A 27314-nucleotide genomic window follows, 5' to 3' on the forward strand; every position below is an offset into this window, starting at 1 on the left:
TTAGAGACACTTATTACAGATAAGAAGGGCTCAGTAAAATACTACCAAGTCTTAAAATCGTTTTTTTTTTTTTTTTTTTATAACCACAGTAAGTGTTGGTTTACCCCATACCACAGAGTATGAGGGAAATTGCAGATGACAGAAAAAAAAAAAGTTAATTCCTGCCTAAAAGCATCTGAGATTATTTTGTTTTAGAAATAACGTGAAATCTGTCAGATTTAAACATAAAAACATTGGAAGATTATAGATTGTCACTAATTGTAAAGTAAGGTGTTTTTAGAAAAAAATGGTCAAAAATAAAAAATAAATAACAGTAAATTTTCTTAAATTTGTGGCTTTTAACAAAGAATTTTGGCATTTGCTTTCGAAAATATTCAAAATGTTTCTCCTTAAACTTACCCTTTTGAGATCCTTTTATCTATAACGGCCCTATTACTCTGTTGTAACAGTGTGGTCCTATGATGAGAAATATGTAAAAGTTGAGGTAGAAAGGCTTTCACTATGACCTGTATGTTAAACGTTAACCAAATATGTACAGAAACCAACAAAGTGTTAATAAAAACCTTTTTATTTTTCATTTTTTGTTAGATTTTTCCACAATTGCGTTTAAGCTTATCGTTTTACCCATTTGTCCCATTCAGCTGATAACCCCTACAGCGTCTCTCCAATGAAACTACCTGCAATCACTATGCCCAGTTACATACAACCTTTGCAGCACTCTACGATCAAAATGACCACATCTCAGGAACCATCCAGCGCATGGAAGAACACAAGAAAACACAAAAAGATGTCTGATCAAGCCAGAAATAAGAGGGGGTGGAATAAATTCAAAGGCTCGTGTGAACTACTGACTAAAAGTTTGAGGAAAGAAACATGACAAAGATGGAGTGTTGACAAACCTGGAACCTAAAGAGCAAGCTTGAAACATTTGGAAAAAACAAAAACTACATCAGCTAAGCAAGAAACTATATTTACAAGATAGCTGCAGTTTTTTTTTTCTTTGTTCATTGTCAGGATGAGACGGTGACCGACTGGACCGAACACTTCAGCGACACCAGACACGGTTATTACATCGTTGGTGAAGTGTGGGAATAATTGTGGTTATGACAAGCAGGTGATCGCATAGAGCTCATACATTCAAGTTATACATAGGTATTTATATGTACACAAAGTATAAATAAAACCACAAAATGAGAGCCTGAAGATTACTCTTTACATTTTAACACAAATAAACCTTCTGTAAAAAAAAAAGAAAAAAAAGAAAGAAAAGACACAATCAACCTGGAAGGGTTCTACAGCTACAAATTAGGAAACCCAATCAAGCAAGTGCTCATTTTGGAGTATTTGATGTCAAAGCGCTCTCCTGTGGGGATTACTTTACAGATTAAAATACACAGAGACAACTACAAAGCCTCCCTATCAAACCTTTCCATTCCAAGCTTGCTCTTAAAGATTTATTACAGGCAATTACAACACTATCCTTAAATCAAATTAGCTATACTGTCAGTGTACATTCTTTATCTTCTATGATTCTTAAGACCCATTTCAGTAGAAACTCATTAAAAGCTCAATTCTAAAGAAAAAAAAAAAAAAAGATTTCTTTGCAGACAGGCATTTTGATCATAGAGGTACCCGAGGTCATTTATTTAAAAGAAAAAAATACAAGCAGGAGAAACAGGAGATCAAAGATTTAAAGGGGCAGTATCTTTTAACAGACTTTTTTTTTTTTATACAACTATACATCTTCAGATTATGAATTTGGTTGCTCTTTTGGACCTTTTTAATGTATTATTTTAAACTGGAGTGTTCATATGTGGGAGTGAAAGACACCGAATTCCTGCACTGGAAAATAGGATTGCATAGAACTCAAAGATTTCTATTTGATTCTTGAAAAAAAAAAAACAATGAACCTAAATCTAGAAGAAGGGTTTAAAGAGTTTTTTTTTTCCTTTAAACAATTATCTACTAAGTGTAGTTCACTCCCACAATCCCCTTTTGAGTGCTGCTGCCTATTCAGAGTTTTGACTCCAGGTGAACCATGCAGCAGGCAGAGCTCAGGGGAAATCTTATGATGCTTTCAGGCTCAAACTGGAAAATAGTTTGGGCCCACTCAAGGTTACACAGGTGCATGTCTGAAGTTTGTTCCTTTCAAGTTTCAAACATGCAGACATGACGGGGAAACTTACCAGTGGTTAACTAAACACACTTCAACATTACTGGTGACAATTTAAAAGGCCCTTCTTTAGTGAAATAACATTAAAAGCGTACTGTCTCTTTGAATCCCAATAAATTCCTGGGGTTGGAAATGACATGAGGGGTCAACTGGTGTCTGCGGTGGACATCGTCTCACCCTTCATGCTAACCCCCAGCTCCTTTGAGGTCAGGTGTTCAGCCTGATTTGGTTCCGACCAGACCCATAAGTCCATCTGTGCTCATGGACTTGGGGCGCTCCAAGGGGAAGCCAAGGGCTCTACTCCACACCAGCTGGGCGAGGACGCCGAGAGCCCGGGACACACCGAAGAGCACAGTGTAGTAGTTCATCTCCGTCATTCCGTAGTACTGCACACAAAGAAAACAGGAAGACTTCAGCAAAGCACTAAAACACTGAATCTGCTCTTCTATATCTCTAGAATTTCTTCATATTAAAACCACAAACCTCAATAGATTAGGATAGGTTTGAACGAAATGGATCACTTCACTAAAAATGCTTTTCCTTTTGGCTGTATTTGATATTCTAAATATAAATAGGACATAATATTAACCTGTAGGCAGAAAAATCTTTACTACAAAAGAAAATTAAGGCTTGAAAACAGTCTAATTTATGTTTCACTTAGTTAACAAAGTTAATGAAAGTAATTCACTTCTAAACAATATTCTAATGTATCACAAGTAGATCATTAAAACACTTAACATTCTTTGATAAAAGCATTTAGTAATGAGAGGATTTGAAACTCTTTTCTGTGGCATGATCCAGGAGTTGTAGACCTACAGAACCAAGTAAATTGCTAAGGGAGAAGATAATTGGCTGTAACCATCACTGTTAGATTGGCTGCTAACTTAAAGCTAAAAATGGTTAGGTTTGAATAAGCTGACTAAAGGGAAGCTTTCAATCATTTCTTTACCATCAACTGTATGAACACATCATCCTGCAAACTCTATACTCACAGAAAACATCCAGGATTTATAAAGAGCTGTAAGAGCTCTAGTTATAATAAATAGTACTTCTAGAACATCGACGGGGCTGAATAAAAATACATTCCACACTGTTCAGATTGTGATTCTGAAATCCATGTATTCATTTCCAAAAATATGTGAAGTCATCTTGATTTGTCATAGAAAATAGTCCATAAAATACACTGCGATCCGTGGATAAACTGCGATAAATCTGTTTAATTCCAAGCCGTTGCCGAAGGCTGATGTAGGATTAAGTGTCATCTTACTTGCAGAAGGACTCCACTGTGAGCGTCTACGTTGGGCCAGGGGTTCTTGGCTTTACCCTGCTCCAGGAGAACATTGGGCACAATCTTGTAAAGCTGGGCGACCAACTTAAACATGGGGTCGTTGGGCAGATGTTTCAGGGCAAACTCGCGCTGGCAGGTGTAACGTGGGTCAGTCTTCCTCAGGACAGCATGGCCATAGCCTGGAACCACCTAGAACCAGAACAGATCAGCTAAAACACTATTCTAGGTTTAAATTAACCAGCATGTCTGGTTACACAACAACACATTAGATCTGCTCCTTCCTGCTGATAAAAAAAACATTATCACAGAGTGGAGATGTTTACGTTTGATCTGTGTTTTTACCCTTCCAGACTTCAGGGTGTTCCAGATATAATCCCTCATCCTTTCATCAGAAACTTCTCCTCCAAGCTCCTTCTGCAGGGCAGTCAGCCACACCAGCACTTCCTTTAAGAAAATACATGAATACACAAATTATTCGGGTTTCCAACTGCAACGTTCATACATGCATATCAAAATCAGTTGGTATAAAAATGCAACACCGTGTGTCGAACACTGAACCATTTTACTACCAGTTAAACTAATAACCAGAGCATTCTTTAGTGGAGAGGCCCTGGCAATAAATGAGTGATGATCCTATCAAATGAGCTAATAAAACAAATACTAATGTTTGAAATAAGTTAAACAACAAACCTCTATGGTAGCTAGTGAGAACCGCAAGACCAGAGTTTATGGTCTTAAAATGGACATAAAAGGGAAATTTACCTCTAGCATTAACCTAGAAAAGACCATAAAGTTAACACCTTTACGATACAATGCTTAAACCACATATAAGAAACCCACAGAAAGAGTCGTAAAAAAACAAACACTTAAAAAAGCAACAGCAGTGTTCCCAACACTGGAACACTGGTCAAAAGAAAAGATTGCTGTATGGGCTCGTTTAGAAAAATTACAATCATAAGGAATATAATATTTAGGAGTTTTTCCCCCCAAGCTGGTGCTAGCTTAAGAGTTATGGTTGACGGTAAAAACTGAAACAATGAGTGAAGAGGAAGAGAAAATTTCTACAATTCAGCTTCTCTCTTATCCATGGATTGATTAAATGGGTGTGAGATTCTGTCCCTAATCCCTTTGTTTTAACAGAATTACTTGTTTTAGAAATTAGAAAAATCTCAAACACACACACACACATATATTAATGTTAATTTTATATTAAATGGGAAAAGCAAACAGGGAGACCTCTGTTGAGTTTAAAGACCTACTTTAGATTAACATCTCATGACATAATGTAAAGAAAACTGGGAGAAAATGATAAAGATATGAACAAACCTGGTTGGCCAAACCATGAAGAGGACCAGCCAGGCCGTTCATAGCTGCACTGAAGGACAGGTAGGGGTCAGAGAGGGCACTCCCCACTAGGTGGCTGGTATGGGCGCTGACATTGCCTCCTTCATGGTCACTAGAGTTTAAGGAGAGAATTATAGCAGAAACATGTTAACTTTGCAGTATATTTAAACTTTATTATTTTGAAAAGGGCAAAATATCTCAAACAGGAGAAAATAATGCTACAGGCTGAAGTAAAAGAACTGCATTCATTATGGGCAGTGAGACAGAAAGATCATCTTCTATGGCAAAAAACATTATAAAATAGGGTCACGAGGTAAGAGCATGTGTTATGTTGCTTTTCTAGTGCAGGAGTCTTCCTCTAGTAACCAGGGAAGTTTTCTAGGAGAGTTTTTAGTCTTCACAGGATTCCCACTGCTGAAAATGGGGACAATCAGACAAACTATGAAGAAATTTAACCCTGGATACAGCTCTGATGAGGAAGCAGTATTATAAGACACCTTTTCATTGACGGAGCTTATATTAGTAAAGCCTTAAAAATGTCTTTACACTCTGTGTAAAGACACAGACATTCTCTAAACTTGTTCAGAGAATGTAAAGAATGAAAATGAAAACTAGTAGCTGGTGAAGAACAACCTTCTTTCTACAAACATTCTTGTACCAATTTACTGTTACTCTGCAAAACTGATCGAAAACTAGGTAAGAGTTTAAAAAATAAGTGAATTTTACCCCCTTTTTAAACAGTTAAATAAGATGATGTTCCAATTGAATGAGTATTTCTACCCTTTAAATATGATAATTAGATATTGTGCCCATGTGCAGTTGAGATAGCATAATGGTGTTGCTTTTTTCTTATCTCAAATGTAAATCAGCTTATTCCATTGGTGAACTGTCTTACCTGCTCAATGCAAAGAAAATGCACTTAATTGAAGACAAATGGAGTAGCCTATTTCTTTTTATTTTTGTAGGGCATCAATAATAAAAATCTCTATTTTAAATCTATGCAATATTTTGACAACTCCCTGTTAATTCCTCAACCTGATCCTAACATTTAAGCCCATGGATGAATATCCTGTTAGTGATGAATGAAAACATTTTAAATCTCACCTGTGGATGGTGAGGTAGAGCCTCATCAGCTCAGTGAACTGAGCGTCACTGTATCCCAGCATGTTGGTAAAGTTGTGGGACCAGTCCAGGTTGGAGTCAATGGCTCCGATGCTGCTGCCTTCACGATAAAGGTTGCGGTAGATCTTAGCGGCGATGCAGGGCAACTTGGCAATCAAGTCCATGGAGTCTTCATAGACAAACTAAGATATAAAAAAAAATGAAAGTTTGTAAAATTGTATCGATTTCAGGTAAAAAAAAAAAAATTAAATGACTAAATTCAAGATTAACTTTATTCCTGACATTATTTTCACTTCAGCAGGTTGTGATATTTCCCACTCAGTCCTTACAGGACATGAAGAGTTTGTAGATGAACACTCACCTCCCAGTACTTGGACTTGTGTACTCCCTCAGAGTATGCCCGTGCAAAGCTGCTCTCACTGTTCAGAGCTGTGATGGCAGCACTGAACTGAGACATGGGGTGCAGGTTTGTGGGGAAATTATCCAACATGGTGACAACATGAGAGGGGAGTGCTGCTCTCTTCGCCCACTCTTTGGAAACCCAGTTTACCTGTGGGGAAAACACACAAAACAAACTCTTTCCAGGTCTGTTCAAGATAATAAAAAAAATGTTCTGTTTAAATTATTCTTGTTAGCTGCCTTCTTTCAGCCTACTCAAATGGTGTTAACCTCACCTGCTCCTCAGTTGGGATTTGACCAGTTATCAGCAGCCAGAAGAGGCCCTCAGGTAGTGGCTCCTCACCTCCTGGAGCTTTAGGCAGCAACTTCTGACACTCTGGAATGCTATAGCCTCTGAAACGGATGCCCTGCACGAAAACAGAAACAGTCAGCAACTTCAGGGGAATTTTATCAAAGCATGTTGCATTAACACATGGGTACTCACAACCTGATGTACATAGGTAAATATTTGTACTTGTCTCTTTTCGCTATGAGCCATTATAATGAATCAATGGGTAGAATATATAACTACTTTATGGAATGGGTCTATATCAGAGTCCCTTCTTGAAATTATTAGCATAATAAAATAAATTCTTGAAAATATTCTAATTAATTGAAAAGTATATTTATAGTGAATAAAGTATCAGGTAAAGTTCTATAAGGTTCTTTGTAAAAAGTTATGCAAGCATTAATAAAAACTAACAAGGCTTTTTTTTTTCCAACAGTTTATCCGGTGTGGCCTGCTTAACAGAAAGTTCGGGCTAAATTTGATTACAGGAAAAATGTATCACCTAATTGTTTGTGCACCAAATTGTTAAAACTCAAGTTAATTAATAATTTTATTTTACCTCTGGTAGCCCAATGTATTGTATAATATTCTAAGTGTATAAAAACATACCTCCTCTGGATCCAACACAGATGTTTCATATACCAGACCTTTCATCCCTCTCATACCGCCATAGACCTAATAAATAACAGTAAAAAAAAAAAAACAGTTTTTAGCAGCTGTATAAACAGTATTCATGTTTTAAGAAGCAAAATTATGTGAAACAATTAATCAGATTAATCGGGATAAATCGATTATTGAAATAATACAGAGACTCTAAAACATGCCTTTAGCTGACAGAACAACGATCGATTACAACTAATAAAGGTAAAAAATGCTAATAGGGTATTGGAGGAAAAAAATGAAAGCAGGAATTGTGGAAAGTTTGCCATTAATTAAATCAAAGTAGCCCTGTGAGACAATAAATTCCTTTTCAATCCAAGTAGAAACCAGCCATTAAGCTTTACTGCACTCAGCCTATACATCCTGTCTGAGATCTGCAGTTTACAGCTGACATTTTGAGCTACTCAGCTGAAATATCTTTGTTGGCAGAAAGCAGTTCATAATGTGACCTCTGAGGCAGATGACCGTACAGTGATACCTGACACAGTAAACAAGCTGGGGCAGGCCTAAATGGATTATGGGATGTAGCCAGGCCATGATTAATCTCTGCTATGGTCAATAACAGAGACAGACCTCTCTAAATTAAAATATACCGACTCAGCCCCTGCTCCCCCTTTTAAACCAACTATTTTTTACTCTTCCTTTGTTTTTCTTTACATCCATATTTGAAAGGTTCTCAAATAGATCATGTGTATGGTTGTTACTCACCATGTCAACAGTAATCTGACCTATGTTGGTTTTGCCATACTGTTGTTTAAAGTTCTTAATCCTGGTCTGTTCTTTTGGGATGAGGTCTGCCAACACATCCTTCAGATTCTGGAGGGGAAAAAAAGACATTTGATATATAATTTTAAACCCATTCAAGATGTGGAGAATCCCAAAATTCTATTTATTCTGAACAGTTACAGGATAAAAGAGCCTGAATACTAATAATAACAACATATTTTAAAGTATAGATGATGATGATGAGGATATTTGTGTATACTTACTGTTGTTGATGCAGTGGCATTCCTGGCAGCCACAAATAGGTGTGTGGCATTCTGTAAAACAGAAAAATGCTTATTTTAGGAGAAACATTAAATCTAAATTAAAATTTCTGACACATTTTTGATATTGACTAAAACTATCAAAAACTTCTGTAAACATAACAGTGCTAAATAAAATATATTTTAAAATACAAAACAATAAAAATAAAACTAGAAAAGTAATCAGATCCAATAGGTATTCATATCATTCCAACTTTAACATTTTAAACACGTTAGTTGATTCAATTATCCAGCCATGAGAAAAATACATGATTTCACATGGTTGCTAAAAAGCAAAAAGTCAGAGCAAATAGCAGCTATGTACTTTATTGACCTGCGTTTCTATTTTTAGCTCTGTCACTCTGGCATGGCAGGAAACTGCTTAAACTTTCCTAAAATTTTGTTTGACTAGTTAGAAGATAACAGGTACCAGAAACTATTTCAACCCTGACAATTACATTATACCAGAGGAAAACCTCTATAAGACAGAGAGCACAATGAGTGACATGCCAGGAAGTCTTTGGTGACTGTAATACATACTGTAGGGGGAAAGCATTCCTCTACAGATTTCTCAATGTTCTTACCTATTAAAACAAAATTTAACAAAAAATCCTGAAGTAAAAGGTAAAATAAACTCATTTTTAGTATATTAAGATATATTCCCCAGTTTTTTTGTTTTGAATAAACGTCTTGGGCTTTTAACTACAGGTTGACAGATACATCCACTGGCATTAGCATTTTTTCTTCTTCTTGGGTTTGCTGATACCTGCTAGTGTTTGCCGATTCATTAGTTGATCTCATGCCTTGAGAAACGCATGCAAAGATACTCACTTTCTATACTATACGTTTATTTGTTAATAAAGATTTTTTTTTTTTTTTATTGAGACTTGTGTAAGATTTTTTTTTATAATTTTAGTTATGCAAATAGATAAAGAAAAAGAAATACTGTCTTTAAGAGCTTGACCCCTCCTTAAAGTGATTATTTTTTAAATATTCAGCTGACTGAATTATATTTACCTCCTTTTTTTCTGTTAACTTTAACATATTATTTTGTGTCCACTACTTTTCTTTTGCCTGCAGTTTAATATTTGTTTTTATTTTATTGTAATGTTGTGTAGAAGGCATAGTTTAGGGTCTGTTATGAGTAATTACTGTGGTAACAGTATAGTCTTTTGGAACCGTTTTATTATTCAATATGTGCATCTTATACGGTTTCTTTCTATATCTATCAATGACTTTTGTGGTGAAAACACTGACATTACTTACTGATTCTAAATCATAAAATATCTAAACTAAGTGGAGGAGCCATTTTTGAACTGGGACAAAATGAGGGATTGTTTAAATAAAACCAAACGATATTCCATGCAAATGTATACATGACTCTTGGGTTTGTTAAAAGTAAAGGAACTTCTAAATGCACACTAGAACAGGATTATTTAAAGTAAAATGAATCCTGAGATGAGAAAAAAAAAAAACTATGGCAAAGAGCACTGCCTCCCCCACAAGAACCCAACTGAGCAGGGTCAAAACAAGGGTCCCCCAAAACAAAAGGGGGGTTTTGCATCAATGCACACTCTTCCTGAAGCTTAGAGAAAGATTATGCAAGAGCTCTAGGTCTTATATATAGAGCTGCAGTTTAACTCAATGATCCCCAACTGCCAGCAGCCTAGAGGAGAGAGTAAGTGGAGAAACTACATTTCACAGAAAGGTTAAAGGAGTCAACCTCCCAAAGGTTGTGTTTTATGAAGAAACAAAAATGCTTAAGTGTCAGCAGCTAGCATTTTGTATGTCTTACTAACAAAACACAATTTAGTTCAAGGATGAAACACCAATAAGCATATGAACTACTGAAAATTAATTTTCATGTGTAGTTTGAATTTCTTTGAGCCTGATCAAAACAACAATGGCTGTGGACATAGTGTGATAAATAACGATAATATTTTAAACCCTTCATTTCCAGTTTGACTGTAAACTACAACCTCCAAGTTTCTTAAAAAAAAGACATAAAAAATCTGCATTTCAATCTAACATTTACCTTGTAAAATACACATTTCCACTATGAACTAACCAAATTACTTTTTTTGTGATCTTGCAATTAATGCAACTCAAATGAGTTTTTCTGTCATAACTTGGAGTCATGAGAAGTTATGTAAGAAAAAAAAAAGCCAACTCATATTTTTTATCAGCTGAGATAGCAGGTGATAAGCAAAAAAGGTAAATGTGTCAGAGGCCAGCTTCACCTAATGGGCACAAAAGCTCGAGGAAAGGTGGAAAATTACTTAGTCACCATTTATATGCCTGAGGGAGGACCCTCTATAAGGACACTGTAAATATTTTAGTAGTAAGTCACACTTAAATATGGGGGTCATGTCTAGATTAAAAGGTCAGTGGAGTAGGACATAGGGTTATAGTCATTGAAGAGTTTAAAGCAGGAAGGGGATTTCAATCACAGATAGGCAAAAATGCAGCTGACATTCCAGATCCAGCTTCATTTGATAAAATTATGAAACTCAACCAGTTAGATACTTGTGTCTATTCCAACCACATTTACTTTTAAAGATAAAAAATACGCCAGCCAAACTCTTTCTACACTCTTTGATTATTCATCAATTCTCTTTATGATGCAGACCTTGTCCTGGTACACCAAACACACAGCTTGAGTATTCATTTTTAAGGTGAAGGTCAACGGGGAAGAAAGATAAAAAGTAGAGTAAAAATGTTTTTAATATAAACAGTTTATATCAACAGTTTAAAAAATGTGGATGAAATAGCTCAGAACTTAGACGGTCTGATAAACACAGGCTGAGGAAACCTGCCCAGTTTGAGACTTTATAAGGCCAGCTAAACAGGAGGAAAAATCTCCAAGCTAATATTAGCTAACAAGACGCAAGTTCCCATTATAAAACCAAAGCATGGAGCAATGGGAAACCGCCGACTTCAGTTAACACTACAATGTTAGAGGAACAACCACAAACGGCAGTTCCCAAAAGTCCAGGACACACTGTGCTTGATAATGCTGTGCTAGCTAACATAAACTAGCCCGCTGCTAACGTTGTTAGCAGCCTAGCCAAAAGTTAGCATGAAGATAATGTGTGGTTTGTATGCTCTTACCTTTGAATTAAGAAGTTTAGGTGCTAGCCGGCTGATAGTCAGGAAGGACATTGTTTCTATTTCAAAGTGTTATTTCTACCTCTTTTTATCTAAAGAAAGGAGCCACTACCAGTGCACCGCAGACCAGGTTGAAGGTGCCCCTCCAGAAACTAGAAGGTTGAAGAAGGATTCAGGCCTGCGACTCTCCGCCGCATTGATTGGGAGATGGGATGGATCGTCGAAATGACGTAGATAGATCTGATTGGTCATATGAAAGCTAAGCGTAATGTGATTGGGCAGGGTTTTCCTTGAGATTGTGACGACAGATTTAAACCATGGTCTGTCCATTTTGCCACTCTCTGGTCAAACCCACAGGTTTAGCAAAGACCTTACTTAACCTAACGTAGATTTCTCTGCACGATTATTCTTTCCCTGCACAGATACAGAAATTACCAATACAATATTTATTCACATTCAGAAAATTGTACATGCTAAATTATGAGACATAGCATACAGTTGTTTCCAAATAGTTTAAATGATCAATATGTTTATTATTTTTTTTTACATACAGAGTAAAATATGTTTAGCTTTTATTTCCGTTAATGACTATACAGCCAATAAAAACTCCTCAAATTTGCCATTTATTCATCTTTAGCTTGAAACTGATGAAATTATTTCTAATACAGAGATTATGACTTATTCATTACTTGGTTTGTGCACCTTTGAATATAACCAAGTTATGGTATCTTTGGAGGTTAATGAGGCATCACAGCCTTTATCTTATCTACATTGTTGGCTCTTTTCTCTAATCTTAACAATATTCAAGAGGATAATCCTGGTCATGTTTAAAAAAAAAAAGAAATACGTAGGGGACCGGAGCAAAACAGTTTGCCTTCATCACACTCCTTTCAAATTTATATTACTCATATTGTTTTGAACTATGTAGTACATTATATTTATACATTATACTGCATTTGTTTTGGAAATGATCTAAAGTAAAACAATGAAATAAAAGGTTAGCTATTTTGCTTTCCAATCAAGAACAGTCATACCTTGGTCACTAAGGCAGGTATTGTTACAGTTTGAAGTGTGGGTAGATACTAGCTCCTGCTGGAAAATTAATCTAAAATTTTCTTAAAGCTGGTCAGCAGAAGAAAGCATAAAACACTCACTTTTTTTGAACTGCAATGATTTTGAACTTGGGAAAAAAAACCTAGTGACCCAGCAGGAGCAGATGGCACGGTTTCCTAAATCATCACTAACTGTGCATCTCCATTATTTCTTTGGATTCTGGAACTTTTCCAAATAAAATGTTACCTTGGCTCTCATCTAAAAAGAGGATTGGGGAATTCAGATGAACATTCCATTCTTCCTTAGTACAGCTGAGGAGCTTCTGACCTTGTCCCTGGTTAGTTATGGCAGCCCATTTTAAATAAATAAATGTTTATCGTCACACTTTGCCACCAAAACTCTTGACCAAGGTCAGTTTTACAATATGAAACAGCAAGAGGGTTGATGCAGATACAGCAACCTTGTGCTTAAAATGAAAATAAAATGAAGGAAATAACTTAAGACTTGTAGAAGTGGTCGCAATCTGAGCACCAGTCCCTTAGCATTGCCAACCGTGTAACAGATAAACTTAAAAGCTGTAGAATTAAAGAGTTAAAAACCGGAGTCTGGTTCTGCTGGAGTTTTCTTCTCCACCGTTGCTAAATGTATTTTAGGTGACACTATGCAAGAGACTGTCCACTCTCTCCACATACTTCTTTAGGTCAGAAGATGCTGCAAAGTCAATAACTTGATGAAACCAGATGGGTTTCCCTACAGAGATAACTTCTAACCAGTCTGTCTGTAACATTTGATTAATTTGACTCTGTAAAGAGCCTTTAGATAACATGCTGCAAATTGACGCTACATACATAAACTGAATCGAAATCCTTAGCGTCAAAATCTCTGATGACCAGTGCGATTATCAAACAGGCCCACCAAAGACTGAGCTTCCTCATTATACTGGAAGAAACATTACTCCATTTTGAGCAGCAGTGGAGAGTGTGTGAATGTATTGCAATACGGCAGACAAAACGGCCCAGCAGAGAGAGCAAGGAGGACAGATTAGGTTACGGAGTGTTCTTTTCTTCTCACCATGGTCTGTTTTGGAGCACTTGGAGGAACAGGAGTGCTGAGTATGGTCTATTCCTAAATTCTTGACTAGGAAATGACAAAGTTTTCTTTGAATTGAACTGCACTGTTTGTAAAAACTCACTCAATCAAATGGTCCTATGAGATTATCGGCATAATAAATGATCTATTTAAACAAATACCATCCAGATTTTTGTTGAGTATAGTAAACATGGAGCAGTTGATGCTCCAGATTCAGTTAAGTTCTTTACAACCGAACAGCATGCTCTCCTTATAGTTTGATTTCTTTTGTAATCTTTTACGTAATGCCCGAACAATTTCTCCAAAGAAATAATTTAATTCTGCATTACACAATCAATGGTTAAAATGCCACACTGTATCAAAACAGAAATAATACATCTAAATACATTACACAGACACTTAAAACGTTTCTGTAACTTAAACTTGAATATGAATTGAACATGGTAGAAATAGTTTCTGTTGCATTTCAGTTGCATACTTATCGTTATTCACACAATGCAAAGAAAAACAGAATATAAAATCTGTCAAATGTATTTGGCACATTTTGAATAGTCTCTAATCTTAAGGTAACACTGTATAATCTGGTTAAACACAGTAAAAATGCTAGAATGTAGGTGCACCTCAATATATTAGAATATAATTGAAAAGCTGATTTATTTTAGTAATTCAATCATAAATGTTAAAATTAGAGATCTTACAGATTTATTTCAAAAGATTTATTTTACGTGCTTAATTCTGTTTATTAAGATAACGATTGGAAATTAATTATAATACCTTAAACTATTATGTAAGAGCATTAAAAACTGTTTTTAATATACGAGTTTATGTAACGACCGTGTACGTACTATGGAGAATAGTCCTGACTTAACAACTGTCTAGCCAATATTCAGTAAGTCCTTTCAGAATTTCAGAATTTAAGACACCAGGACTCCATACAGTGTCCTAGTATATTAAGATAAGTATAAAGGAAAACTGAACGGAAGGGAAAATCGAGAAAAGTGAGTACAAACAACAAGTATCATCTATCAGTGATACTTTTGGGAGCCACATTGTTTGTTGTGGTTAGTCCAGGGTTTTAAGGCCCAAAGTCTGCACATTTTTTAATTGAATTACTGAAATAATTTTCTTTTTGATGATATCCTAACCAAAGAGATGCAACTCTAACTCTGGTTTTACTCTGAGATCATGCAAGCTATGAACACACAAGAGATCATTTTGTACGGCTTTTTTTCACTCAATAGAAGTCCAAAATATTTTGTTACTTAAGGCCAATTACCTTCTTTCTCAAAGTAATCAGCGTGTCAGGATGTTTTTTTTTGTTTTCTCATTAAGGCAATCGCTTCTTATTTTTGATATCTCCCAGTATGGTGCTGTCTGTTTTGCATATTTCTAAGCCATGGGTCTCCAGCTCCTCACGACCTAGTGTCTTGCAACTAGTAGCCGCAGATTTGAAATGCAGGGGAGGTAATATAACCATTTGATTTAAGAATCTTTAAGTAAGAATGAGAGGCGCAGGACGGGACTTAGGTTTGAGGTCTGAAGGCAAAAATAAAAATCCTGGAAAAATGCTCAAAATGCAATAATTAACATCATGCAGCCATTATGACATGCATGTTTTATAAACTTTGTAAACTTTTTGAGTTAGTGGAAGTCTCATCCCCATAATCTCAAGTGAATATTGTAAACAAACTGCTCCCCAAACATACAACAAAACACCAGAAATAAATTTGTGTAACATGTCGTACAGTACAACAATTTTTCCAGAAGTTACACGAGGTGATCTGATTCTTTTGGTCCCCACTCCTCTGCTCTAATTCCTGGTAACCTGCCCGAATGAAATGCTTAACTGTGGCATACAGTCCTCATCGAGAGTCCTTTCAGAAGGAGAGACAGAGACTTCTGGAATCAGTCATCTTCCTCTTCTTCTTCCTCTGGAACTTCTAGAAGGGTGCTGTGTTTCAGGCAGTTCTGGAGGTAATTCACAACAGTCCGCTGGAAGTGTCTGACGCTGCGGGGCTCTCTAAGGACGTGGCCCTCATCTGGGTACAGCTGCAGGGAGTAGTTGGCCTCCACCTTCACCAGGCGGCTCAGGAGCTCAGCACTGTGCTGGAAGTGGACCCTCGCTTTGGGTGGACAGACACAAAAAAAAGAATTAGATATGAGATTATTTCTTGAATTGATGAAAACTAATAATAAATATTCACCATCTGCAGTTCCATGTAGAATAAGAAAGTTCTCTTCTTTTAGTTTGTTGGCTTCTTCAAGGACGGAGGCAGTCTGAGAAAACACAGCATAATTATAGGAATGTTTAACCAAGCTGATGTACAGCAAATTTCAATCTATAAAAATCTTTGATAAAAATATTTTTTTTTTCAAGTTGCAAACATGCTAAATAATATTACAGTGTGTTTTGTTATAACGGCTGTTTTTTTATGCAGCATGAGTCAGCTGATGCAGAGGTCTGTTGTTGCTGTGAAGATGTTGTGTTTGCTGTTTGAATCTTTGTAGGTGGGCTAGTGGAGCCAAAATTTCCTTGAAAAATATTTCAACAAATGCATCTTATGTATATTTTTTGAAGTAAATGTGGTACATTTATTAGATCCAAAATGTTTTTGGACTGAAAAAAGGTATTTTTAGGGATTGCAATTAAACTGTTACGCTAACCAACAGTGAAAATAGATTAACTTCATTAAAAAATGTATTATTTATAAAACTGAGATGTATTTCTGGTCTGCTTCTGTTAGATTCTTTTAGGTTTGGTTAGTTAATTTGAATGTAAATATTCATAATTCCACAGTTATTTTAGATTTTTTTGATTGGCTTCCTGTTAGAATAAAATTTAAAATCCTCTTTCTCACGTATAAAATCGTAAATAACCAAGCTTCATCTTATATAAGAGATCTGATTGTTGTTCAGGCTCCTCTCCTGTAGTCCTAGGGGCACACACCCTGTCTACTTTTAAGGCAAGGCTTAAAACTTTACTGTTTGACAAATATTATAGTTAGAGGGGCTCAGGTTATCCTGAGCTGTCCCTATAGTTATGCTGCTATAGGCTTAGACAGCAGGAGGACGTAGGGACCACTTTTCATCATTCTTTTTCTATTCTCCGATTTTGCATTATTCATTAGTTCAATTTCTAACTTTAAGTTCTCTCTACCTTTTCTCATCATATTAATTAGATCTGAACTGGTTTTGTTCGGCTGTATGCGTCCTGGAGGGAGGCATCAACTGGGCTGTTGACATCAACAACTTCCAATATAGATGACACAGTTTGATCTGCTTTTCATTGCTTGGCTCTGTTTCTCTTCTAGACACAGCTATGGGCTCTGCTTTTATTGCAACTAACTGTATGTGCTCTCTGACATGCTTTGTGGCATGATCACAGTCGGCCTCAACAGAAGCCGCTCAAACTGCGCCTGATTCTGCTGGAGGTTTCTTCCTTTAAAAAAGGAGTTTTGCCTCTCCATTCATGGAGCATGCATGCTCCCTGTGAGTGAGTGCTGTAGCGTTAATTAAATGCATGCAAATATCTACTGTCTCTAAATGCTCCTGCAGGAGGAGCAAATCCTAAAAAGTCACTGAGTCGATGCAATCTGCTAATTGAAATGTCATGACGTTTTGTAAAAAATTGGTATATTAACTGAATTAAATATATGTATAAATTATTGATTTTAATTATGAAACTGACTCTGGGATTTTTGTAACCCTACAATTTTAAAGATTACTATATATTTTTTTTAGGTTTTTAAATGATTGACAACGACAAATTAGTGAATTGTTGAAAAGCAGAAGAGAAAAACGTGGTAATAAAAAATTCCTACCAATAGGACTCTAAAAGGTGTGTATTTTGTCGACCTAAGCTAACACTTTGTAGAACTACAATTTAATGCAATTACAGCTGCTATTATTTTTAACCAGCTCTGCACATTTATGCAGGTGAGCTTTTGTCTCTTACTCTTTGCAAAACTGAAGGTGTCTAACAAGCAATTTTCAAGGGATTCTTGTAGCAGATTCTTAAGTGGATGTAAACCCTATGACTTGTGTAACTTGGTCTATCTTAATTAGTTTAGAGCCCTTTGCATCATCTGACAGGCTTTTAAATATAATCACTGTATATTTAGCTCCATGCATATTCCAATCATCTCTGACCAGATTCCATATTCCTGCAGAAAAACAATAACTTAGCATAAAGATGGAACCATCATCTTGTTTTCTGTGATGGTGTGTTTCGATTTCATATGTGCTGAGCACATAGCAAATTTTAAGTCCTCTTTTATCTCTTTTATCATGTAGGTAACTATTGAAGGTAAATATTTGCACTGAATTTAATGGATCCCAGAATTTTTATTTGTAGAATTTTTATTTTTCTGTCAGCGACAACATTCCCAGTGCTGGCATGCAACATAAAACTAAAAAAAAAAGGAAAATATACAAAAGTTCAAGGGGTGATATGGCTTAAGAACCTTACCAAGTACGCATGATCCTCCTTTGCCGGAAGCCCAAGATACCTTTCAGAAAAAGCTGCACCTAAGAAACGGGGACATTTTAACTCAAACATGTTTACTCCATCTCTCTTCCATTGATACAACTTTCATGTTCTTGTTCAAAGAATGTTTCAGCACTTGGATCTTCACTCACTATAAAGCTTGAAATCGGTAATTGGTGCAGCAGCTGCAGCGCATTGAAAGAGCTTGTCTGTTGCAGCCAACATTTTAAGAGTTAGATAACCTCCAAGGGCCTATGGTGAGAATGAAAATAGATAATCAGTACTGCAGCCTTAAAAAGTCAGGTCTTTACATCTCATCAACTGCTGTAACCTTTCCAAAGAGGGCTATCCTTCGGTCATCGATGTAAGGCAGCTGCATCAACAACCTGGAAGAACAAAAGTCTTTTAGGTCCACTCTTAAGGTGGTAAACAACACACCGCTGTAAAATGTACTGACTCGACAACTCCCAGATAGTCTTTGACTCTAAGTGAGCCAAGCTTCCGAGGATCTACGGCTACGGTCTTCTGCCCTCGTCCGACTCCGCTCCGGCCATCCACCCAGGCTAAGGCCACGTTGTGTGCGCTACAGAGGACCTGAGGCCAGCCAAGGGAAAACTCCTCAGTCACAGTCTGGCTACCGGGAGTGCCATCCCTGAGGGCGTTCCAGAAAAACAGGATAAGCATGTGGGTAAAACAATTTAGTTCTTATTGTTCTTTAAAATACTTCATGAAACATAAGTTACAAATACAAAGAAACTGATTTTTGTTTCAGCTATATGTTAAGCAACACTTACACAATAATGAGGAGTGGGAGCAGGTTGGCCTCATAGCCCTGAGGCAGAACTAGTTTTAGGTGCAGATCTATAGGAGGAAAGCACTAAATGTTCAAACCTGCTTTTTACTAGTGCTACAATGGTACAGATGATAAAATGTAACACAATGTAGACATGCTGGTCTTCTGTACCATGGTTGTCTGCTTGGACTGTCTTAAACAGACTCTCAGGGAGCCTCTTGTCCTCCAGAGCTTCAGACAGGGGGTTGTTATCCTCCAAGATGACATAACCTGCACAGGATGCACCACAAGAAACATCACCTGTTTGTATTTGTATGTGAAACACAAACACTGACAGCAAACATTAAGGTAGAGGAATGAATTGTTCACACAATGCTCCAGCTGGAAGTGACAGCCAGATGGCAGTGTTTGCAAATATATCAAACCGTCCATGCCCTCTGCAGGCTCTTACCAGGGACTGCAAACTGCCTGAGTGTTAGTTGTGTATTACATCTAATAGGACTGCTAGAGTGGACACTCACTGGAGGGGTCCTTGGTACTGTGAACGGTCACTTTAGGGATTCTTGGGCCTGAAAGAAAATTAAAGAAGGGAGATTGAGACTATCCAAACCACCACAGGTATTTATTTTGCTGTGTATATATATATATATATATATATATATATATATATATATATATATATATATATATATATAAACCCATGGCTCATTTTGACAATGTGTTATGTTATAATATACTTAAACACATTTTTATTAGTATTTTTTTAATAAACAGGACAACAGTAGTTGTAGATAAATGTGAAGCAAATTAGAGCAGATCTGTATTTTTCAAACTATACTGAAATCCAAAGACTGGGTAGGTATTTAGGGCTCTAGGTAAAACAGGTTCCTAATCTTTTCTGGTTCGACACACCTGAGTCAAATAGTCAGGTTGTTAGCGGGACTCTGAAGAACTCTGCATACTGAGGAGGTAATTCAGCCACTTGTTTCAGGTATGTGGAAGAAGAGTTATAACTGAAAGTTGCAGGAAACCTGACCTCAACGAACCCTGTTGTAAGTAATCTTAAGAAACAATTCTTTCACCATACTTCATTATAAAAAAACTAAAGCTCAGAGATAATTAACTGAAAACTGTCTCAAATAGAGTTAATGTCTGGACTTCTATTAAAGCCATACCAGCACATTAATGCGTCTTGATTTAAATCCTCTATTGTAGCTGTAACTGTATGTTTAAGATGTTCTCCTGCTGCAAGGTGAAACAGCAGCTCAGTCTAAAGTCTTTTTCAGTCTATGTAATGTTTACTTCTGGGATTTTCAAGTAGTTAGCCGCATCCATCTTCCTTTCAACTCTGATCATCATCTCTGTTGCAGCTAAAGAAAAGCCTCCACACAGCATGATGCCTGGGATCGTGTCCTCATGGAGATGAAGTGAATAGATGCTTCCTTTCTGCCAATTTTCAATGAAGGCCAGAATTGTAGAATGCATGACTGTAACTGTCCTGTCAACAGATTCTCCCAGTTAAGCTGTGGATCTCTGCGGCTAAATCCAATAGTCTCCTGGCTGTTGGATATTGTTTTATAACTTAACCTTCCTTTATATGTCTTTCTAACCTGTCTTCTGTGTTTCTTCGCCTTTGTGATGCTATTTGTTTACTCATCTTTTCTAATAAACCAGAGAAGCCTTCTGGATTTATACTAAGATTCAAATCAAACTGCAGTAAACTATTTATCAATGGAAATGTCTGAAGTTGAATGGTTGAAATGGATTTTATACAGCAGCATTAAAGTTAAATGGGATGGATACAAATTCATGTAATACTGATTGTAATGTAATAATGAATTTTAAGAGTAAAAATTCCACAATCATCCTGTTCTTGGCATTTATCTCTCAGATAAAGTCCCCAAAATGATATTTTGTGGCTGTAGCGCAAGAAGAACGGGACAAAATGTGAAAAAAGATTCAAGTTCATTACCTTGAGACAGTGTATGTACGTGACTTACCCAAACAATAAAGAATGAAGTGAGTTTGGTTGGGGCTGAAAACAACTTTGAAGAAATTGCACCCATCAACCAGGTCACATGAGATGCAACGACGCTGAAACACTCCATTCAGGTCCACACTTAGGGTAGAGTAACCAAAAATAAAAAGTTAAATTTAGCTTTTAGGGGAACAGTTAAGAGCTGTTTTGTGTGATGGAAAGATGATTTTTACAATCTAAAAGACATTGTTCAGAGCAGATAGTTGATTAATACCTAATAAAAAAGCCCTGTCATATAAAATCTCTACTATGTCTGCATCTTATAATGAGCCAAAACAAAAACAAAAATCCCTAGGTCATGATTTTGGCACTGATGGTTGGCTTGATTTGTTGTTTCATTCACCTGGCTAGCTCTGCCCTGTCCCTCATCAGATCCACCTGTTCCGGTTTCCTATGTAAGCTCCCCGTTTCCCAGCCATCAATGCCAGATTATTCTTGAGTCTTTGGTTGTTGAGAGTTCTCTAGCATTACTATAGTGTTCTGATTGTCTGATCCTGACCTGTTTCTGTATTTGGACCTTTGAGCCTGCCTGCCCCAGTCTGCTCTGTTTGCCTGGCCTGTCTTCAGAATCCTGTCGAATTTTTCTGAGGACTCAGCCTGGTTCTTCCTCTTGACTTCGCCCTGTGGATTATCCCGTCTTCCTTCATCAGCTCGGATCTGATCTCCTGTCAGCTCTGGAGGTACCTGTGTTTCTCTCCGACAGACGTTCCTGCCTCAGACCCCTTAGCCACTGCAGATCCGCAGATCCGCCTGTGTTTAAATAAACGCTTTTGAAGTAATCCACTGTCTGTCTTGCCTGAATTCTGGGACCTACTTTCTGAGCCATTACACATTGGCTTTGTTTTAACTTATTTTAAAGGAAGGATGAGGATTGATGTCTGTCATGTACATTTGGTGTAAAGCTAAATCTTGTATAAAGAAAATAGTTTGTCTTCATTTGTTTTATTGGTTTGCCATAAAATAAACCGTGATAACTCAGAGGAGATGGTGTACCTGTAAAGGTGTCTGCTCTCTCTTGATTCTTCTGTGCTCAGGAAGAAGCTGATGAGGAAACACAGAGTTATTATAAAAGGACAAAAAAATTTTTTTGGCAAACGTTATTCCATGACTTGATTTATCTTAGCATTGTGGATCACAATAATCATTTAGGTCAGATTCAAACAGAATCTCATTTTATACAACAAACATTGTGTTTTAATTAGGTATAGGCATATTGAAAAAAAAAAACATCTTATAAATAACAGTTAATGGAAACAAAAATCTTGTTAAACTTTGAAGTGTTACTTTGAGGAACTTAAGGAACTTAAAAAATTGAACTAGATGAAACAGAAATTGGATAAATCAAAACTACCTATCTAGATATTTTTTAAATTCAGAATGCAATTTAAAATATGTTCAAAAAGCCAATTCGGAGATATACTTTGCTGATGTTGTTTTTTCATCATTTTCATCATTTTTTTTTTTTTTAACAAATAGATTTGATAAAAGCCCAAAGGCCCATTCTGACTCTGATGAGCACCAGAGTTAGCAACTGTTAGTCATGCACATCCAACACCTAGTTTTAATTGAAGCATGAGAACAAAGCGATTGCTGAAAGAACGCCATTAAGGATCCTTTCCACAACCAATGCAGGACACACAGTTAACAAGTGGAAGAAGATGCTGGTCAGATGAGACCAAACATTTAAGTTTAGCCTGCATGAAAAGTGTTATATGTGGCAGCAAAATTACACTGCAAACTACCATACAAACATCATGACAAAATACTGTATGTTATAGTTTGGTGGCAACACCATGCTGGGGGCTGGGCTGTTCTTCTGCAGTGATAGTGAAGCCACTGAGATGTGAGTAAAAGATGGATGTGAGAAACCAGGTGGAGGCGGAAAAAGTTTGGAGATGTTTGCTGAAGTTTAATTTCAGCAAGGATTAAATATTCTCGACATAGAGCGGAAGATACAATGGTTTGGTTTAGATCCAAGCAAATTCCTGCTCTCTATATGTTGATGTTCACAGATGCTCACCATCTGATCAGGCTGAGCTTTAACTCTAAGAAGAAGGTGGGGAAGTTTTACGGCAGAACTGCTAGAAAATCCCCATAAAAATTGTTTTGACTGTTATTTAGAGAGCGGCGGAGTTAAAAAACAAATAAATGCCACACTTTTGAAAAGAGATTGTTAATATCCTATGTTTTCACATTTTTCTCACTACCTTGTGTTAATTTTTTAACAAAAACAAGGATATGGTAGCAAAATAACAAAAGGTGGAAAAGTTTAAAGAGCAGGAATACCTTCGCAAGGCTCTATAAAGACAAAAAAAAAAAAAAAAAAGAAAATGAAAGCAGCAAAACTTATAATTTGTGTTACAGCTGAAACGTTTGCCTATAAACTTTCAGGTGTCCAAACTTCATTCTTTAGTCTAAAACATAAATTATTCACCATCACAATCTATCAGTACTCATTTACATACTTCAGCCTGCTAAGAAAGTCTGCCGTGCAACGCAGTGTTTTCCTAAAGAGACCATGGAGTCTTGCAGGCTGCCTAATTCAGGGTGAGTTTATGAAGAGGAATTAGTCCTTTAGAGGCAACAAGCAGTGACAGCCTGAGAGCTGTGTTGCTCACTAGAGCCGTCTACATTAACAGTGGGCTTTACTCCGTTCAGACCGCAGGGGAATCAAGCCTCCAGCAGAAGAAAAAAGGCTGGTTTAGGGAATAATCCGCTCGTCTAATGTAATCCTCCAGGAATCTTCTGTCCTCTTTTCTATCAGTGCTTATACTACTTCAGTCTAAGTCAAAGAGAGTTACTTTAGACTGCAGGCTCAGATCAATACTACATGTTCAGATGGCTTATTTTGTCATTTTGAACTACAACCGCATTAAATTAATCACAAAACACAAAGTTAAACTAAATCAGCGTTGTTTCACATTTGGATTATAATCTCTTCAGTGACTTCAGTGACTGTGACTTATGTGTTTGGAGAAATTATTTTCCACACGGTGTGGATCCCACATACATTCTTCCAGCTTCCTCGTCTAAGGCGCAGAGCAAGGTGACATCCCAGCTCCCCGATGTCAAGAAGCGAGGGGGGACAGAGGGGATGGCGGGCTGCATGACACAGACACACAGAGAGACGGTGAGCAAAGCAGAAACGTTCTCATACACAGAATAAAAATAGGTTCTGTCAGAAAGCGGCAGAAGAAGAGGTAGGTTGGAAATGTGAAATTCAATCAAAAGACTGCTGGCTCCTGTAGAGAGTTCACATAAAAGCATCCTGTAAGATATTTTTATTATGATGGCAGTGGAGAAAACCCTGGATGTGGGTCTTAGTAGAGAAACTCCATTAGAAATACCCTTTCTGACTGAAAAAACCCCCCAAAAAAACAAGAACAACAAAACAAGTAATCTTTAGGTATTTCAATGTGAAAAACTCACACAGAAAGAAAAGACAGTTGGAAGAATTTTATTGACATGATTGCACGATTAATCTTTGGCACTCTTGGCAGAAAAAATTTGTGCTGAATTTTAAAAATAGAGTATTCACCAGCACCCTAAACCCTTAAAACCTTCCTCTAAAAATTAATCTAAATACTTTTTTATTCTTCATGGAGAACTTTTCACTTTAAAGGCTGTTTCTATGCAAAAAGCAGAGAAACTGATACATCTGCTCAGAAATGTGCAAGTTCTGCTTGTTATCATTGGGTTCCCAAAACCAATTTACCTTTTAGGACTCGTCTGTTCCCCGTTTCGCCAAACAGAAATGCTTTCAACAAGAAGGGAATCACAGTAAAAGGCTGACAGCTGGGTCCACATTAATATCAATTTTTCTTTATTTTTATAAAATAACAAGCAGATTTAGATCCAGATTGTTTTCTTATTTTAACATTTTTTTTTTTTTACATAAGAAGCAACAATAACATTTGGGAGCAGCTGAGAGAGTCCCATCTTAAATCTGATAGTGAATCTTTGTAGAGTGCAAAGGAATTAGAGAAATGGCAAGACTATTTTTTTTATTTTTCACTATATTTCACATATAAGCTTGATTATGTAAACTTTAGGGTTAAACACTATTTATCTCTTGTAGTCTTTTTTTTTATAAAACTTTCTTACACATATTGTATGATCAAAATCAGTCTTGGAGAACTGAAAGCTTTTAGTAAAATTGTTCACAACTGCAGATTACATAGGTAAGTTTAGTGTTAATGTTAAATGTAGTGGGATTCACAAGTGTTTCTCAAATATATTCGGATAAAATTTTTTCTTTACTCATCCTATACTTTTGAGAGCAAAACCAAAAAAATAAGTTTTTTTGTTTTTGTTTGCCCTGAAAATATAGAAGAAATACCTCAATCACTGTTCATGAACAGTACTTAGTGTAAATTTACAATTCCTTGTATTTAAAGGAAGGAAAGTAAAATGTTTTTGAAAAGCTTGCAGAAAAAATTTTTACGAAAAACATTTTAAGAGCAAAACATTTAAACCCTGAACGAGTGGCATCTGCGGTCCAAAAGTTAAATCAAACAAAAGAGTCAGTGCTTTGGTCAGAAAAGGTATTAAAATAAAGGAGAGAAAAATGACTAACCTGGACGGTCAGGCCAGCGATGTGGTGGAACTCTCCACGAGCGCCTTGTTTTGCAGGTAGTACCGTATAAAACATAGAGCCGTCTGATGTGAACAAAGGCACATCCTGTTTATAAAAGGTGATGAAGAAACAGCAGGATAAATATGTGTGCAAAAAAGGCAAAGAATCATGTTAGAGAAGAACTTTCTAAGACATACCTGTCGCTGGTTCTGCATTATATCCATGGACATTTTGTGTTTCTATTGATTTCAAAGGAAACAAAGAAGTTTGTATATTATTTCTACCATTGAAAAACAAAACAAAAACAAACAAATCTAATTTCTCAGCCTGTAATTGTCAGTTTACATTGACTGGCTATTTTAATGTTCATCATTATTTAATTAATCTGCCTTCCCTAAAAACAGGCTTCTTCTTAAACATCTCTGATTATATCACATAATGTAACCAATTCACTTTAGAGTATGCTCATTTGTATTTTTCGTAATTTGCATGCTTTAATAAAACCAGTTTCTTAAAACCATCAAAGCATTTGAGCCTTATTGGTGAACACTGCATGGATATGAGGAAAAGATAAACAAAATACTGTAGTACTTATGGAAGCAATATTATGATTTTTTCACGAGCATTACTTTTCACGTCCTACTATTAATCTCATCTGGATATGGTGAGACTTGGACTAGGCCACTTAAAGAAATGAACATGCTATGATCTAAGCCAATGTATTTTAGTACGAGGTGCACATTCAGAATTTTTCTAGTAATACAGGCTAAACTTTTATGCCAAACACAATTATTTATCTCAATTCTGACCAGCTTCGGCAAAGCATAATGCTGCCACCTCCCCATGGCATGATGTGGTGAGATGAGTTGTTAGGTTCTATCCACATAGACTCCGAATAAGGAACACTAATTTGTGTGATAATTTGCTGTTGAAAAATTGCGGGTGTAAAGGTTAGGATGCGTAAACAGGTTCAGCCTGGCCTGTTAACTAAACGGACTGTATGTGCTGCTAGAAGTTTAAGAGATGTTGGAAAATCAATATAAAGTTCTAAATCATGTTATTGGTGGAAATAATTATACAAATAATGCGAAATATAGTGATGATAATAATAATTGATATTATTTACGGCACACACTTGAAGTATCCCAAAGCACTACAAAAATGTAGCTACATTACAAACGTAATCTTTTTAGCAATCATAAAATCTGGAAAAGTTGTCCTTGTCTACTCCTTGGTTCCCATGCAAATTCCCTTTCCACATGCCAAGTATTTTATCTGCATATCCTCCACCTATACATTTCTGTGGCTTGGTACTTGAACATGATCTGCACATGATCTATGCCAAGAACCTGAATCTGCAGACTAAGGGCTAAGCTGACCAGGTGGCTAAATTCTGATCAAAATTGCTGCAAAAACAGCGTGCTGCAATATTTCTCTCAGAGTTTTCAGGAAACATTGATCAAGAACAAGATGCCTTAGACTGAAGGAGTAAAGCATCTGAAAACCGCTTTCCCTGCTGCGGGTCTGACGTTCTAAGCTATTGAATACTGGAGACAAATCTGCCTTTTCGAAACAGAGAGGAACACAGTTTACAGACTTTAGCCAATACTGACATGAGCTGTTGTTTATAAGGCTAAAAAAAAATCACTAAGGGTTTAAATAATGATATAAAATGAACGTTTGTGTTTCCTCATATGCACATCACATTTTCTCATTAGCAAAATTCAATCAAAGAGTCCTTTAAGATGAATCCCCTCATGTCTAGCTACCAGCTCAATCAAGAAGGTTGATAATCAGTTAACAAAAGTCATTTTTTTCTGATTAAGCAAGTA

At 36.5% G+C, this 27314-nt stretch overlaps 2 protein-coding genes across 2 annotated transcripts in view; both read right to left on the minus strand.

The window, feature by feature from the left end:
* Positions 1-596: 596 nt before the first annotated feature.
* Positions 597-11654, minus strand: cs (citrate synthase). Its single transcript, XM_015381112.1, has 11 exons — positions 11451-11654; positions 8304-8354; positions 8023-8130; positions 7264-7329; positions 6602-6733; positions 6289-6477; positions 5910-6109; positions 4788-4917; positions 3804-3905; positions 3441-3650; positions 597-2559 (listed from the first exon to the last, which is right to left on the minus strand). Exons 1-11 carry the CDS (start codon positions 11499-11501, stop codon positions 2389-2391), a joined length of 1410 nt encoding a protein of 469 aa, XP_015236598.1. The 5' UTR covers positions 11502-11654; the 3' UTR covers positions 597-2388.
* A 3076-nt stretch (positions 11655-14730) lies between these two features.
* The window catches only part of LOC107088731 (inactive dipeptidyl peptidase 10-like), a 57181-nt gene continuing 44597 nt past the window's right edge, over positions 14731-27314 (minus strand). The window contains exons 12-25 of the mRNA XM_015381084.1: positions 25680-25721; positions 25483-25587; positions 23917-24008; positions 21900-21947; positions 20869-20987; positions 19390-19437; positions 19040-19138; positions 18870-18936; positions 18533-18727; positions 18407-18461; positions 18228-18327; positions 18058-18116; positions 15794-15866; positions 14731-15712 (exon numbers count right to left, since the gene is read on the minus strand). Of these exons, the coding sequence (XP_015236570.1) occupies positions 15495-15712; positions 15794-15866; positions 18058-18116; positions 18228-18327; positions 18407-18461; positions 18533-18727; positions 18870-18936; positions 19040-19138; positions 19390-19437; positions 20869-20987; positions 21900-21947; positions 23917-24008; positions 25483-25587; positions 25680-25721 (1320 nt within the window). The 3' untranslated portion in view covers positions 14731-15494. The remainder of the gene's footprint in view (positions 15713-15793; positions 15867-18057; positions 18117-18227; positions 18328-18406; positions 18462-18532; positions 18728-18869; positions 18937-19039; positions 19139-19389; positions 19438-20868; positions 20988-21899; positions 21948-23916; positions 24009-25482; positions 25588-25679; positions 25722-27314) is intronic.

Source organism: Cyprinodon variegatus, unplaced genomic scaffold (genome assembly GCF_000732505.1).
Source record: "Cyprinodon variegatus isolate N-32 unplaced genomic scaffold, C_variegatus-1.0 Scaffold228, whole genome shotgun sequence".
NCBI lineage: Eukaryota > Metazoa > Chordata > Actinopteri > Cyprinodontiformes > Cyprinodontidae > Cyprinodon > Cyprinodon variegatus.

What these genes read in the sequence shown, in the direction of transcription:
- cs (XM_015381112.1), bottom strand. Translation starts at nt 11,501, where the DNA reads ATGTCCTTCCTGACTATCAGCCGGCTAGCACCTAAACTTCTTAATTCA. An exon ending in CTCTACCTCACCATCCACAG is followed by an intron (nt 4,918 to 5,909) that starts GTGAGATTTAAA and finishes CTTAAACTCTAG; the next exon opens with TGACCATGAAGGAGGCAATG. An exon ending in ACAGTGGAGTCCTTCTGCAA is followed by an intron (nt 2,560 to 3,440) that starts GTAAGATGACAC and finishes CTTTGTGTGCAG; the next exon opens with TACTACGGAATGACGGAGAT.